This window comes from Callorhinchus milii, unplaced genomic scaffold (assembly GCF_018977255.1).
Source record: "Callorhinchus milii isolate IMCB2004 unplaced genomic scaffold, IMCB_Cmil_1.0 Scaffold12, whole genome shotgun sequence".
Classification (NCBI taxonomy): Eukaryota; Metazoa; Chordata; class Chondrichthyes; order Chimaeriformes; family Callorhinchidae; genus Callorhinchus; species Callorhinchus milii.
In genome coordinates this window covers 14,349,316-14,364,358 of record NW_024704753.1, presented here as the reverse complement: position 1 = coordinate 14,364,358, position 15,043 = coordinate 14,349,316, and the positions used below count along the sequence as shown (strand labels likewise).

At 45.4% G+C, this 15,043-nt stretch overlaps 1 protein-coding gene across 4 annotated transcripts in view; it reads right to left on the bottom strand.

The window, feature by feature from the left end:
• Positions 1-13,926, bottom strand: part of LOC103176657 (COPI coat complex subunit gamma 1) — a 28,887-nt gene extending 14,961 nt beyond the window's left edge. For 2 of the 4 annotated variants that reach the window (XM_042339646.1, XM_007890329.2), the window contains exons 1-8: positions 12,040-12,111; positions 8,728-8,780; positions 7,726-7,806; positions 6,242-6,313; positions 5,505-5,584; positions 4,037-4,112; positions 2,640-2,732; positions 1,613-1,699 (exon numbers count right to left, since the gene is read on the bottom strand). In XM_042339646.1, the coding sequence (XP_042195580.1) occupies positions 1,613-1,699; positions 2,640-2,732; positions 4,037-4,112; positions 5,505-5,584; positions 6,242-6,313; positions 7,726-7,806; positions 8,728-8,780; positions 12,040-12,076 (579 nt within the window). In that variant the 5' untranslated portion in view covers positions 12,077-12,111. Of the gene's footprint in view, positions 1-1,612; positions 1,700-2,639; positions 2,733-4,036; positions 4,113-5,504; positions 5,585-6,241; positions 6,314-7,725; positions 7,807-8,727; positions 8,781-12,039; positions 12,112-13,778 lie in introns of those variants that run through there. The other 2 variants (XM_042339649.1, XM_042339648.1) reach the window with 2 other exon arrangements.
• Between the last annotated feature and the right edge of the window lie 1,117 nt (positions 13,927-15,043).

Genomic DNA, 15,043 nt, shown 5'->3' with positions numbered 1-15,043 from the left:
GCTTTTATATAGCGCCCTTCACATAGAATAATGTCTGAGCCCTTCGCAATAACCGGATCAGACACCGACAAAGCGAGAAGGAGAAAAGGAAGGTGCCCGTAGCTACAGTTGAAAAGGTATATTTAGACCGACTAAAGAAAGACAGCGTGAGCGCGAGGACAATGTCTTGGTAGCAACTAACATGCAAGTAAAAAACCTTTTATATAACAAATCAGATAGAGAAACCCAATGAAGCATTTTCTAATGTGAATGAGTATAAATCGAATGCCCAATTAAGCAAATTTAATACACCCTCATTAGTAAAACAACTCACAATTTAATATTATATAATAACTGCACAAATTGATGAGGAGTGGCTGTAGTTTGTTTTTTCCTCACCAGCGGGTAAAAACACTGGAACTTTCTAAGGTCTCAAACTTCTTAGAAAGACCTTTTATCTTCTGATGCAAAAACTGAATGGCACAATTTCGATGATTTTTTTGAGTAACATAATTACTGCACTCAATGCATAACTGACGTCAGAAGCTCAATTTGCTCGGCTCTGGTTATAACCGGTACTGGTTGCAAAGCTTTTCAGCTTTAAATGAATATGGCTTAGACCTTATAGACGTGCACAACATTTTAAATGGGATTGAAAAAGTAAACCCTAAACAATACTTGAGGATGCACCAGAACAAGAGGACACAGGATTACAGTTGCAAAGCGTAATTTCAGAACAGACATTAGATATCACACTGAAGCTACTCTTTAGCAAGTACTGTACGATACTCACAAACAGTCAGTAAGTGAATGACTAATTTGATCTGGGAGACTGTTGGCCGGGACAACAGGAGATACTCCCTTCTCCATTTGAATAGTGCCATGGGATCTTTACCGTCCACTTGAACAGGCAGACCAGACCTTGGTTTAACATTTCATCTGAAGGATGCCACCTCCGACTAAGCAGCAAACCTGAAGCGCTGCTTTCAGCTAAAATTCCTGACATGGGGCATGAACGCACAACCTTCTGAAGTGCAACTTTCAGAGACAAGTTTCTATGAACTGAGCCACTGACTGACTTTATATAATTCCCAGGAGATAGAGAGGGTGGCACCCACGAAAGTTTGTGTGCTTTTTGCTCTCAATATTCCCGCAGCAAGCGAGCAAACCAAGACAGACCAACAAACAGCATGTTACACCTTCTGCAGAAAAAACACTGATTGCAGAAATAAACCCACAACACAGAAATATTCCTACATAATACTAAAATCGTGTATTTGTTATTACACATTATAAACTGCAACAACAAATTAACTTGTATAGTTGACCTGACTTTGAGCTCACTGTTCAAAATCCCTTGAGAAATAAACCTTTGCCAAAATAAAACAGAATAGAATCAGGCATGAATCTTTCTGTTCCCGAGCAACTGCACAGCTCTGTTTTGAGGCAATGAATAGTCGCAGGCATTGACGACATGCTCCAGTGTCACTTTCAAGGTTTCCCACAGGATTTGAGCCCCTGATGAGCCAGTTACAACACACACACACGCACACACATTCTCCCCTTCGATACACGACTCACTGATATTATTGAGCATTTTTATTCTCCCCGTTGTTCCCACCACTTCACTTACTTGGACCATAATGTTGTCACTGGAGGCAGCCTCCTGAGCCTCGTTCACCCAGCGCTTCACCACATCGAAGCTGCTCTTTAGCAAGTGCTACAACGACACAACAGAAAGAGCACATTATTGTCGTTTCCTGCGACCCCGATTTAAACCACAAATCGCACTAAACGTACACTATAAATGCAGCTATAAACAAAAATTTATTGCTGGAAATCTGAAATAAAAACAGAAGTCGCTGGGAACACTCAACAAGTCAGGCAGCATCTATGGAGAGAGGAAATTGAGTTAACGTTTCAGGTCGATGACGAAAGGTCATCAACCTGAAATGTTAACTCACTTTCCTCTCTCCATAGATGCTGTATGACCTGCTGAGTGTTCCCAACGATTTCTGTTTTTATTTTATAAATGCAGCGTTTTGTTCTGCAACAGTGCTCTGCTCTTTCCTGTAATGGTATTCAAAAAGCTGTCACAAATCCACAGTGAAGAGAAATAATTATGTGTTAGACTAGTGCTGGGATTGCTGTTCAGTCAGGACAACACACAGCCAACGGCACACTACATTTGGGAATAACTAAAGGTATGTAAATTTTTATCTCAATGAAAATAATCCTTGCATTTGACAGGTTGACTTTCACGTGGGGAGGATGTCGTAAAGTGATTCACAGGATTTACTGTAAAGTGCAGTGACTGGATTTTTTGTAGCCAATTTGTGCACAGCAATGTCCCACAAACATCCAGGAAGTGAGTGACCAATTTTATCTGCAGAATCGTTGGCCACGGCATTGGGGAGAAATTCCTTTATCTTTTTGAATAGTGTCACAGGATCTTTAACATAATAATAAGAATCTTTGCATTTGATTTTTGCGCCTGATCACATCGTTGAGACGTCTTGAAGTGCTTCACAGGATACAAAATGGATCGCCTATGTATTTTAAGGATGAAACAACATCCATCTGAACAAGTGCATACAGGGACCTTGGAGAGATTACACTCTAAAAATGATATTACATTTCACAGTGGCTAGGTTACTCACCAGTGAGGACAGTAGCGCAGAGCTGGAGACGCTAGGCACTTTGTCAACAATTGCCTGCTTCATGTAGCGTTCAATGGCCTGCAGCATGGTGCTCTGGCAAAAATCAAAACAGCCAGGTCAGCAGGCTCTGCAAGAAGACACCCTCTGACTGGCACTCGACCAGACATGTACATAGACATAGAAGTGCTGAACAGTAAACAAGCAACAGCGGTGGAAAAGTAAATGGACATCTCACGTACACTGAGCACTTCATTTCACTTCAGATCACAGGAAGCGATAATAATAATGCTTACATTTTACACAGCGCCTTCCATGTGGAGAGGACAGGATGCACTGTAAAGCACAGTGTTTTGTGGGCACCAATGCAACAGCCAATTTGCACACAGCCATGTCCTGCCAATAGCCATGAAGTGAATGACCAATTTTATTTGGGGGATTGTTGGCTAGGAGACGGGAACAAATATCCTTTTCGAAATAGTGCCACGGGAATATATGCAATGTAACCCCCCTCCCCCACCAGGAGATAGAGAGGTTGAGCTAGAGTCCTGGCTAGGCTACGCTGTGTGTGGCTTGGGACGTCCTCCCGACGTGTAAGACGCTATACAAATATAATTTTGTTGTTGTGGAGGGAGAAGGCTTGATGGGCTGAATGCCCTTCTCTCATTCTTTGCTTTCTTACATTCTCATCAGTAAAAGCAACAGTGGGAAGTGGATAATGGATAATCTGTGATGCTGATAACAAAGAAACAGAAATGCAAATGGACTTTTAGGAGTTTCTGTACCCACTACCCGATTAATTCTGAAATAAAAACAGTGTTGAAATGAGAAGCTTAATGAAGCCTCCGAGGTTGGTGAGCCAGCCCAACTGGGGGTGTGAATTCAGCTCCCCACAGTTCAAATTCCATATCAACCATCCTGATTGCCCTTGTGTTGCATTACATAGAATGTTATAGCACGAAAACAGGTCATTCAGTCCAACTCCATGAGCTCCCACCCCTCCTAAACCCATTTCCTATTCCCTGCTCTCTCATGTAAGGACCAAACTTACTCTTAAAATTTTTGATGCTTTTTGCTTCAAATACAGAAATTTCTCCTAAACTCCTTTTTTCTACTAATATAATCTTATATTTATACCGCTTCGTTTTGGACTCCCGATGAGTGGAAACATCTGAGGTTATGACTGCTCCTGTTGTTCACTTAGGCCCCTTGCAGCCAGCAAGAGAACATTAACAGCCATCGGACTCAAACCCAGGTCACAGAGGCGAAAGGACAGTGCATTTACACACATATATCTGTTAGGGCGTTAAACATTCACTTCTCTGAGATCAAAACAAGCCTTTGCCCTTCTTTTGCCTGCATTTTTATAGTCTGTCGTGTTGTCTAAGTGGAGCACTTACATCAGTAATTTTACACAGCGCTCGAACAGCAGAGCCTCGGTAATTGTCGTCCTTTCCAGTCATGTCTTTTGTCAAACTGAGGGGCAAGAGCACACAGGATCATTATTAGAAAACGTTTCACAGGCTGCTCAAAAACAACCAAACACCAATCTCAGACGGAAAATGATTTCTAAATGTGTCTATCGAGCCTATTTTACAGGCCAATAAACGATAGGCTCAGCTGCCACATTGATGCATTTCCGAGCATGCCTGGGTTTACTGAGACAATGCTTTTCGCAGGCACTTAACCTCTGCAAGGTGACTGCCAGCCACGCTCTGGAAAGGTGAGCCAAGCATTACAATTTACATTTAGAGAGCTCCTTTCAGATCAAGAGGACATCTCAAAACACTGACACGGAGGCTGAACTGGGGAGGGGGGGGGGGCGGGGGGCAGAGGGTATAAAAGAGATGAAATACAAAGGGAGAGGGAGGAAAGTGACAACAATCATGGTTGAAAAGATAGGTGCAAAATGGGTCTTAAGGCGTGTTTTGAAGGCGGGGGAGGGAGAGGGCAGATAGAGTTCCATAACTAGCACAGGAGAGAGGACAATGCACAGGTAGATTTTTAACAATCCCCTTATTCAAAAAGATGTCCTGGCAAACCATCCCCCAGATAAAATTGAGCATTCACTTCATGGTTGTCAATGGGATATTGCTGCGTGTCACTGATAGTGCTGCTGCATTCGCCCTCAAACTGCAGTCATTCATTAACAGTAAAATCCTGTGAAGCACTTTGAGACATCCTTCTGAAGCCAGCGAAAGGCACGGTATCAAATGCAAGGATTATTATAAGCAATAACCTGCAGTGTAGTTCAAAGAATATTATGCTGAAACTGCATTGCTCGGCGTATATAAAAATAATGTATTAATAATATAATATTCGTATGCTGGTCGTGTCGGTGGTGACTGAAGTAATAGGGAGACAAATCTGGCTCTTTAAAATGTTAATCCAGCCATCTGTTAAAGGCTGAAAAATAAAACTGGCACCAAAGGATAGAAGCATAGAAACAGGAGGAGGTGATTCAGCCCCTCGAGCCTGTTCCACCATTCTGTAAGAACTTGGTTGATCTGTATCTCAACTCCAATTACCTGCCTTTGCCCCATATCCCTTGATACCCTGACCTAACAAATATCTATCCACCTCGGTCTTGAAAGGATACTCTGCATTGTTATTGAGTCCAAATGAAAACAAAGCCAGATACACAAAGTATTTCATGAATCTCAGAATACAAATATAAACTTTTATGTTTAAACTGTGGTAAATAGCGTTCCTTTCCCTTGCTTTTGTTGACAATCGACCGGTTGGAGACTCCTTGTCTAAACCGTGGCGCTAGCTGAGATGTGCTAATGCAGCATAGGCCCACAAACCTGTCGTCTGTCACTACACCAGGCCATTGGAGGAGCCTACAATCTCCTGTCAAACACCAACCTGCTGGTCACGATGATGACATCCTCGGCAATGTTGGACATCTCTTTGATCGTCAGGTAGCACATCCGTCTCAGGGTGGGCTGCAGACCAAGGCAGGAGGTAAGACAGTCAATTAATTAATTTAGCATAAATCTCCAACAACCATCCTACAGCCCGCACAGGGAAGAGAGCTACAAAATAGTCAGGAGTGGGTCTAATAGGGAGTTTGAGAGGCACTTCAGGAGTAGGTCTAATAGGGAGTTTGAGAGGCACTTCAAGTAGAAGGTGGTGAGAAAGTGACTCACTGCGGTTAAAGCAAAAATCATCAACGTATTTAAGAAGAATCTTGATGCATACGTGAGGAATAAGGGAATAATAGAGGGGAATAAGAGGGACAGGGACATATTTGGAGTATAAACTCCACCACATTGGTCAAAATAGCTTGTTTCCGTGCAGCATAATCTACGTAAAGATTATGCCGTGCATTAAATGTTACAGAACAACTCGGGAGAAACGAGCCCAACACACATTTGTGTATCGGGGCCCCTATTTCATGCACACAGATCCTGTTCGCTTATGGGTGGGAGGCTTTTTGTGGGGATAAACAGACATAAAGAGGTCCTCGTCTTGGGGCTTCCTGGCACTCTACTGATCTATAACTTTGGGCGTCACCAACAGATTATATGAAAAAAAACTGTCATTCCTGGAGCTGTGCAGTTGGCTTTACCGGAGAGTAATTCCAGTTCTTGCTCACTTACATCGTTGGATTGGAAGAGTTTTGTCATGGCAAAGAATGCCTCCGTGGCCTCCATTGTACCCAAGTGCTCCCCCTGTAATGACAACACAAGGTGGGTTACAGACTGACCACCGGAGGAATTCTTTATACACTGAAAGCTATGAGGTACATAATAGGGTTCTAGAACAATGGATAAATCTTACACAATTGAGGGCTTCTTAAAATACAGAACAATCCCAATTATCGGAATATATGCGCTGCACAGGTCTCGTTGTAATTGGACTATAGCAACGATAATCCTTGCACAGACAGGACCGTGGTTTAACAATTCATCCAAAGCACGGCACCTCCAACAACGAGGCACTCACCTCAGCACTAGGAGTCAGCCTAGTATCCAATGCAGTTCTTTAAATCCTTATCAGAGACAAAGGGAAGCATATCATAGGTGGCCAAGATTTTGTAGCAACTGCACCTCTATCCTCTGGTACTCCCTCTCTCTGCCCTTCCCTCTCACTCCTCTACCAGTCTTTAAATCCCGTCCGAAAGTCTACCTCTTCGACCCTACCTACTGTCACCTCTCCGCAAAGCTCTCGGAAATGTTAGCCTACATGAAGCCGCTATATAAAAGCAAGTTGTTCTGGTAAGAGGCTATAAAAGTTCCTGGGGGGGGAAATCTACCGTTCCACCATGCAAAGCCATTCGCTTATATCCATTTTTCGGTCTTGCACAGCGCGATACTGCTTTCTGACCAACAGAGAGGTTGTTGCATTACAGGCCATTGCAAACTTTTTTTATACACCCCAACAAAGGCACTCAAGGAGCCACACTGCAGCTTTAAGAGGGAAAGCAACCAAACACTGTAATGCTGCACCGTAACATTCGTACATCATTTTTAGTTTAGCATTGCCACCTGGTGTGGGAAAGTGGTACGACGTGATTATAACGCTTCAGTTTGGGGAAAATTCAGGGAAAGGGAAGAATATTTTCCTGCATAACCGCTGTGTACATAATTCGAGGGTTTCTAAAGAATCTGGATCATTTTGACAAGACAATAGAGTAATTTTTATACCACACACTGAAAGTTACAATGAGTTACTGTGAAGTGTAGTAACAGTAGACAATTCCAATAGCACTCACCAATGAGATGGCTAACCAGTCACTGGATGAGGGAAGGTTTTTTTTTGGTTAGCCGGGTGTCTCTGAGACAAGCAGAAACCCATCACAGTGCTTAAGAATAGCCAAACCTGACCGAGTTCAACATATATATGCCATCTGTACGTAGAAATCTGAGCGCATCTGTAATGGAATGTACGCTCTGTCCCTCGACACAGAGAGAGAATTATCTCATTCATGAGGAAACGGCAAATATTTAAAGGGCATCAAACTACAGAGAAAGTAGAAACACATCAGATTGTCTAACAGAGGAGTTAATTGTGAAACAGTGAACTGTAATATAAAGCAGCACCTAGAATGTAAATATCAGGTTATGTGGAAAAGGCAGCCCACCTGGTTTATCAGGTACAGAATCTTGGTCAATATGTGAGCACATTTCCGAGGATTGATTGGAGTTTCGTTAAAAAGTCGAGCCTGTAAACAAGAGATGAGAGTGTAATAATAATAATGTAATAATAATCCTTATCACAAAATTGAGAAGACTCAAAGCTCTTCACAGAATATACTGTAAAGTGAATTGACTGTATATCTTGTGGGCGAAACGCGGCAGCCAATTGCGCACAGCAGTGTCCCACAAACAGTCGTGGACTGAGTGACCAAATTATTATTATTTTATAATTTTTATTTCTTGAAGGGGTTATTACCCCCGGAAAGCCATCCACCAATCGACTTTAACAACCAAGTTCCTACTTCCTCTGAGAGGTAAACAGAGGCGTGTGGAGTAAGGAAACTTGCTTAGGTTTTGCCCGACCAGGAATCAAACGCAGGTCCTCTCGCTTGCAAGGCGAGCACGTTAACCAATACACAACAGGACTCCACATACTCTACAGAACTCAATAATCAATGTGTATATCACACCACTGTTCAAACATCTGGGTTTTATCCTTAAAGCTACATCACAAATGAGGACAGTGCTATGTGAAATATTTTCCTGTATTTCAATTTTCATATCAAGATTATAATACCATAGGTTTCTTTCATTAAAGCCCAACTCCATTTTATACTTTAATAGATACACATCTGCGATTCATTTTATATACCTCTGAACGTTTGCAGCAGATTCCTATGTGAAGCCACACAGCCTGAGTGCTGCCATGCAGATCGCAGCTTTCTGTGGTTTTGCTCTGGTGCCCTGACCACTCTTTAATTTTGGCAGCACAAGTACTGACTGCACAGGTGGCCACAGATCTCAACAACAACAAATTGCAATTTTTAAGCCTATTTCACATGGGAGGATCTCTCTTTTAGTATAATTCAGTAACAAGGCCAAGAGACCTGATGGAGGAAAAGGAGGTACTGAGCTCCAAAGGAAACAGTCCTGAAAACAATGCTCACCTCCTGCAGCACTGAACTCTTCTCCAGATGTTGGAATGGGTTTGAACCACCTCCTGGGGAGGAAAAAGTAAAATGTATTAAAAACCGTTGAAGCATAACGAGAACGACCATCTTATTAATGAAACTGGTCAATCCATCCAGGAAAATCGTCATCACTGGGAATAACACATTCCTTCATGCTAAGCACATGCCCTTTTAATACAGAATGGTACAACTGATGGAGGAAAGGGAAATATTCAACAACAACAATTTGCATTTACAATATACAGCGCCCTTCATGTGGTGTGGCATCAAAGTTACTGAAGTCTGTACAATCGAAGGACTTTTACCAAACGATGACTATGAAGTTCATGTGTCACACCAGATTGTATAATGTATTAAGAGACAAGTGTTACATATATTCATCTTCGGGTCAGATGCACATAAGTCGTATATCTCTCGCTGGCTGATGGATGGCGGTTATGATGTCAAAGCAACAAATCTATCTTTGGGCAGAGAAGCAACATAGCGGGATTGTTGCAACTTGCAGGTAAAGGCCCCGGAGACCCTGATAAACAGGCTCCTTTTATTGTATTTTACTTTTCTTCTTTGTAAAATATAAAACTTTCTCATTTTGAAAAAGTTCATAACTTCTTTTGTATTTAACATTTCTTCCCAGCCTCGTCTTCAAGTGACCTACACCATATAGCGTGGGTGGGTAGTCAATCTGCTCCTGGGTGCCTGTCAATGGGCTGGGGGTTTTGAATATCTGCAGCCCCTGGGAGCAACTAACACTCTAGGCTTTCCCATCCTTGGTATAATGTCCAGTTATTTTACCTGAGCCATATTGCACACCTTTGGCACTGCGTGACTTTGGTAACATTAGCACGCTAAAGCAAAGCATAGTGACCAGCGATGTTGGTTTAACAGAAGCCAGGAACCCATACAGATTCAGCAGACTTCGTGACATCAGCAGGAAGTAATCTGCGCCAACAATGCTTCATAAACAACGAGATGGGCAGCCAATTAAATCTGAACTTGGGGGTACATTTGGATTAGGAAGGGGGTATAAGACAGAATAACTGGGAGAAAGACTCCAAATATAGAGGTGCAAGTGGGCAACTTGTGCCAATGATTGAGCACTCAGTTTTAATTCAATAATATTATTATTATTAATTTGACACAAAACAAATATAAGCATAATTGACATATGAACAATGCAAAGGCCCCCCCATAAACATTACCCACTTCTACCACAACTACCAACAGCACTAACATTGCGAGTTCTGTGACTGAAGACAACATGAGAACAACCAGAAGGGTTTCAAAAAATATCATCCAAAGACTTAAAAGAGTTACCGTAATCACTTCTAATTACTTCTAATTGTCTAATAAACTTCACTCAAGGGCTGTCAGCGCCAAGGAAATGAGTGTTGGGAGTGAGATTCTTGAAAATAAAGTGAAGCAAACCGTGAATATGCTTACAATAATAATCCTTCCATTTGGCAGCACCTTTCACAATGTCAAACTGTCTTGAGTATTTTAAAGGATTTACCGTATAGCGACTTACCAAAAACAGGTAGGTCAGGGCATTAAGGGATATGGGGAGAAAGCGTGAAATTGGAATTGAAATGATTAATTGAGGTACAGATCAGCCACAATCAAATTAAATGGCAGAAGAGGCTCGAAGAGCTGAACAGCCTCCTCCTGTTTCTATGTTCCTATGATCAGGTATATGTTGGTGAATAAGACAGCCAATGTATGCAATGTCCCACAAAAAGCTGGCTGGTGAAAATAACCTTCCAAAGGGAATTGGGATTACTTTTATGTATCAAACGCGTATTAAAATAAATCATGGTTGTGTATGCAGGATATTGCTGGGTGCAAAATTGGCTGTGCGTTCACCCCCAAAATACATTCACGACACTTTACAGTAAATCCCGTGAAGCTTCTGAGATGTTTCAACATCTGTGATAAGGCGCTATATCAAATGCAAAGATTATTAATTAATAGATACAACTTGGATTTATATAGCGCCCTCCACGCCGGACAGCGTCTCAGAGCGCTTCACAGTAACGGATCCCGGGGCCGAGCCAGGGGGAGGGGGAGGAAGGTGACGAAAGCCGCAGTCGAAAAGAAAGGTCTTCAGCAGAGACCTGAAAATAGGAAGAGAGGGGGCGAGGCGAAGGGAGTGAGGAAGGGAGTTCCAGAGCCTCGGGGCATAGTGGCTGAAGGCACGGCCGTCGAGGGTGATACCCATCACTCAATGTGTTTAAAAGTATTGAATCCAGACCAATAGCTCCACATATGCATGATTTCTCCCTGGAGGGAGATACCTTGTTTCCCTAAATCTGAAGAGTATTAGCTGCAGGTCAGCAAGAGCTAAGGCTTGGGGGAACTCAAGCGTCTGCTTTGGGGTAACTGTCGCGAGTCTAACCAGTTAAAACCACATAGCACTGTGTCAGTGGCAAGGCAAGGCCATGCGGGATCCAGCTGGACAAACTTTCCCGCTGCTGGTCCAGATCTCGACTTCAAGATCCTCACCCTCGCCTTCAAATCTGGCACGGCCCTACCCCTGGCGCGGCCCTACCCCTGGCGCGGCCCTACCCCTGGCGCGGCCCTACCCCTGGCGCCGCCCTACCCCTGGCGCCGCCCTACCCCTGGCGCCGCCCTACCTCTCCAACCCGCTTAATGCCCAACCCACAACCCGTTCTCTCCGCTCGACTGGCCCGCCTCCTGCTTGCCTCTCATGCCCTCTGTTCCACCATCGGTGGCCGGGCTTTCAGCCACTACGCCCCGAAACTTCGGAACGCTCTCCCCCAATCCCTCCGCCTAACTCCCTCCTTCCCCGTCTTCAGTTTGTGCCTGAAGACCTCCCTCTTCGCCTCCTCGCCCCCCCCCACCAGGCTCAGCGTCACACTCCGCCACTGCCAAGCGCTCTGGGACGCTGCCCTACCCTACCCGACGTGCAGGGGGTTGGCCGTGTTAGCGCGAGCTGTCGGCGTGGGGCAGCGCCCTTCGCCGTTAGGGCTTCGCCTCCCAGGGTTACAGGACATGAGCAGGAGCCGAGTGGGTGAACTTCCCAAACCCCCTCCACCTGAGTGACTGCTCTGCCCTGAACAGGTCCAACTGATGAGCCATTGGGGGCTGTTCTGTCTGTCTGTCTGTCTGTCATCAGCGGTGCCCTGGAATATACTGTGGACCTGACTGGGGCCCAGCCCGGGGGGGGTTGACATGTATCCCGGTACCGGCTGAGCCCGAGGGCCCCGGGTACCTGCAGCCCCGGTGGTGGGGGAGGGGGAGGGCTGTCGCTATGGAAACCGCCGCACTCACCGGACTCCTCGTCCTTCTTGTCGAACTTCTTGAGCATAGCGATGGCGGCGGCGGCGGCGGAGGGGCGCTCGGGGCCGGGGCTGAGGGGAAGGCCGCGGGGCTGAGGCTCGGGGCTGAGGCTCGGGGCCGGGGCTCGGGGTTGGCTGTCGGGGCTGAAGTCACACGGATCACCGACGGCCTCGCGCACCGACTTCCGCTGCCTGTGCCTCGCGCTTCCTGCCAACCAGTCACCGCGACACGTCACCGCGACACGTCACCGCCTGCCCTCCCCCCCCCCACTCCCCGCGCCTGCGCACGGCTCACTCCGCCGCGCACCAAACGCGAGCCCCAAAAAGTAGCCCAACGTGACACGTGGCCTTCCTCCCTCTGTGTGGTGGTGTGGGGGGGAGAGCAGATCAGGCCTTTTTTTTTGGGGGGGGGGGGTGGGTTTTGGATACGGTGCAAATAAACCATCGCGGGTTTAAATTTGTAAGGGGGGGGGGTTTGCAAAAAAAAAAAATCAGGCCCTGTTTTTACCCTGTGCTGTTTTGGCAGAACGAAAAAGCGCCCAATTGGGCGTGAACCCGCCCAATCTGCCAACATGACGACCCACGTTCCTCCTTCCGCGCCCCCCCCCACCCCACGGGGTCTGAGCATGCGCGTCCACACTGACCAGCCCCAGGGTGACACCTGCCGGTGGCAGGAGGTATTGCACCCACATTCCCACCAGCACCACCCACATCCCTCACTGGTTTGTGTTCAGAAAGAGCCTCTCGTGCGGAATAACAGTGATAATAATGATAATAATCCTTGCATTGGATGTAACGCCGTATCGCGTCTTCGAGAGACGTCTCAAAGCGCTTCGCAGGATACGCTGCAACGTGAAACGCAAGCGGACGTCCCGCCGGGGACGCTCAGCGGGTCAGGCAGCATCTCTGGAGAGAGGAGAGTGAGCCGACGTTTGGGGTCCAACCACCCTTCGGCGGCACCGCCGGACTCACCGCCGACTCCTCGCGCCTCTCGGCGAAGGGCCGCGGACGCTCCGACGAAGGGTGGTGGACCCCGACACGTTGACTCACTTTCTCCATGAGTTGAGGCAAAACTCACCCCGAGTGGAGGTCGCAGCGAACGGGATGCACCGAATAGAAGCAACGACGTCGTACAATAATATTTTATCTCCTTCCCGGCTCTTGAAACACTGAGGAGCATTTGTATGATGCACTCGGGTGTTCTTTATCCACCTTTCCCTCCTTGTGCGCGAGTCTACACTGTGAGCATGACCAGAACATCGCAGCCGAACATGGGGCTATCCTCCTTTCCTGCAGCGGTCACAAAGATTCTGGCTAACCTTTTCCTCCTCTCTAGCCCAGAAGCGCTGTGTCTGATTGTAGTCAGCCACTGCCCCGCTGGCTAAGATGAGCTCAGCCCAACCACAGATCATCCTTGGGACCCTTTCAAACCTGTACAACACAGAACCCTGTCTTGTCACTACACGCAGAGCAGAATCTACTAGAATCAGCTCAGCGTGGCTGAGTAAGCCATCACCAGGGGAATAAATACAGTAGTTTGTCAATTGTTACGTTGATAACTTAAATCCTGTATTACTGGACAACAGTATCGGAGGAGAGATCAATGTTACAGCCTCCATGCAAGACTTAAATGTTTGAAATCACTCAAGACGTTAGGGAATAATAGAACTTCACGTTCCGTTATGAAATGACATCGAAAGAGACCAACCTGCCTCTTATACGATTGATTACCTACTGGTTTCATAATCCTCCTCGAAGTACATTGTGGTTTTCTGTGACGGTTTGTCCCGGTTGTCAAGAAAGTTCCACCATTAAGCCAGCTCCCAGCCCTTGTATTGGACTCACAGTCTCAACTCTTGCACTTTGCCCCAGAAAAGTCACTTTATCAGCAGTGCCTCAACGCCCAGGCACTAAACACGACAGGTAGGGAGATAGGTGTGTAAATACATAATCAGCGCTGTGCCATTAAAGGCATCTTGCCATTTGGTGAATTTCTTCGCAATTATTTTAGTTCGGGATCGTTGGCCAGAACACTGGAAGAAACTCTCTTCTCTTTTCGAGTAATATCATGAAATCGTTAATGTCACCTAAAGAGGCAGAGGCAGGATCTCGGTTTAGTGTCTCATCCTAACAGCAGCACCTCTGACCATGCAACACTGCCTCCAGCACTGCACTGGAGGGTCAGACTTTGAGCTCACTTGTGACTTGAATGCGCAACCTTCTGATACAGTAGGCGAGAGTGCAACTGACTGAGCCAGTCTAACTCAGCCATTAACAGGCACTTACAAAGTGACTTTTCCATTGTAGACACAGTCTTAAAGTTTCTGTACTTTGAAATAAGAGGCCTCTCTTGCTCAAGTCTTCACGAAAGCCTGTTTTTGGTTGTAAAAACAGACAGAGCTGGTGAGCAGGTATTTCTGTACTTGCATTGCCTTTATTTCCGTAGCTGTATTGATCAGACAAACTTCCATTTTGGGCACATCACACTATTGATTAACTCGGTGTAATAAACCTTTGCTGGCTTTATCAATGTCACTGGAACATCTACAAGTCTGATATCCATTGAAGGATTATCCCCCCAGGAATATAGCAGAACACGACCGATAGAAACAATGCCGAACACATTCCTTTATCAATATTCTTCTGAAGAAAAACAAAATGGAATTCGAACGTTGCAGTATTTTATATGGATGCAAATGCCTCTGTGGTCCTGAAGGATTAAAGCCACAGTATCTTTTTGCGAATTGAGAATTTTGTTCAAAAACCGCAATAGAAGGTAGTTTCCAACTAAGAGGACAGCAGATCTAATAATAATAATAAAAATAATAATAGTAATAATAATAATAATAATCCACAACTATTTGTGGGCCACTGCTGTGCACCATTGGCTGCCTCATTTCACCCACAAAATATACAGTCAATTCACTTCACTGTGAAGCGCTGAGACGTCTCAAAGACGTGATAAGGCGCTGTATCAAATGCAAGGATTATTATTA